Genomic DNA, 671 nt, shown 5'->3' with positions numbered 1-671 from the left:
TGTGTGTGTGTGTTTGAGTGTGTGCGCGAGCGCAAATTTCGAAACAGCCGCTGGAATGTCAGTGTCATTGATGTTGGAGGAGAATGATTCATTCAGCTTTTAGAAAACTCTTCTAACAGCTCAGTTGGTATATAGATGGAGCAATACTTGTGACGGGAGATGTTTTAAGAGGTTGCCGGTGGTTATTGATTGAAATGAGAGGGATTGGATTGGCTGCTGTGGTCGTGAGGATTATGTTTTGACTGATAGGGATTAAGTTTTGTCTTTTGTCTGTCTCGGAGAAGACTTAACAACAGAACAATAAGGGTCCTCAGTACTGACTGAAGGGCGAGAGAGAGAAGAGCCCTGTTTTTGTGTGTGCCACTGACCTGCATGAATCAGTTAGAGCTGCTCTGTTTCTTGCATGACAGGATTTTGCATACGATGACTCCAAAGTGGAATTCAATGTTGATGCTCCTAATGGTGTGGTGATGGAGGGATACCTTTTCAAGAGGGCGAGCAATGCTTTCAAGACGTGGAACAGGTAAGAACAGGCTCGTCTGTCTATATATATCTTTCATTTTGTGGAGGAAATCTGATATCGAGTTTGTTTTCTTCTCCTGCCAGGCGATGGTTTTCAATACAGAACAGTCAATTAGTGTATCAGAAACGACTCAAAGTAGGTGGTTTGC

At 43.2% G+C, this 671-nt stretch overlaps 1 protein-coding gene across 1 annotated transcript in view; it reads left to right on the top strand.

Annotated features, from left to right (window-relative positions):
• Positions 1-671, top strand: part of LOC107555987 (arf-GAP with coiled-coil, ANK repeat and PH domain-containing protein 3-like) — a 53,490-nt gene that overhangs the window by 30,119 nt on the left and 22,700 nt on the right. Inside the window, exons 10-11 of the mRNA XM_016238951.1 lie at positions 411-523; positions 607-658. Coding sequence (XP_016094437.1) covers positions 411-523; positions 607-658 — 165 coding nt within the window. The remainder of the gene's footprint in view (positions 1-410; positions 524-606; positions 659-671) is intronic.

The sequence above is a fragment of the Sinocyclocheilus grahami genome, unplaced genomic scaffold, assembly GCF_001515645.1.
Source record: "Sinocyclocheilus grahami isolate Dianchi unplaced genomic scaffold, SAMN03320097.WGS_v1.1 scaffold552.1, whole genome shotgun sequence".
NCBI classification, from domain to species: Eukaryota; Metazoa; Chordata; class Actinopteri; order Cypriniformes; family Cyprinidae; genus Sinocyclocheilus; species Sinocyclocheilus grahami.
Note: the sequence above shows the minus strand (reverse complement) of the source record. Positions and strands in the feature narration are given on the sequence as shown.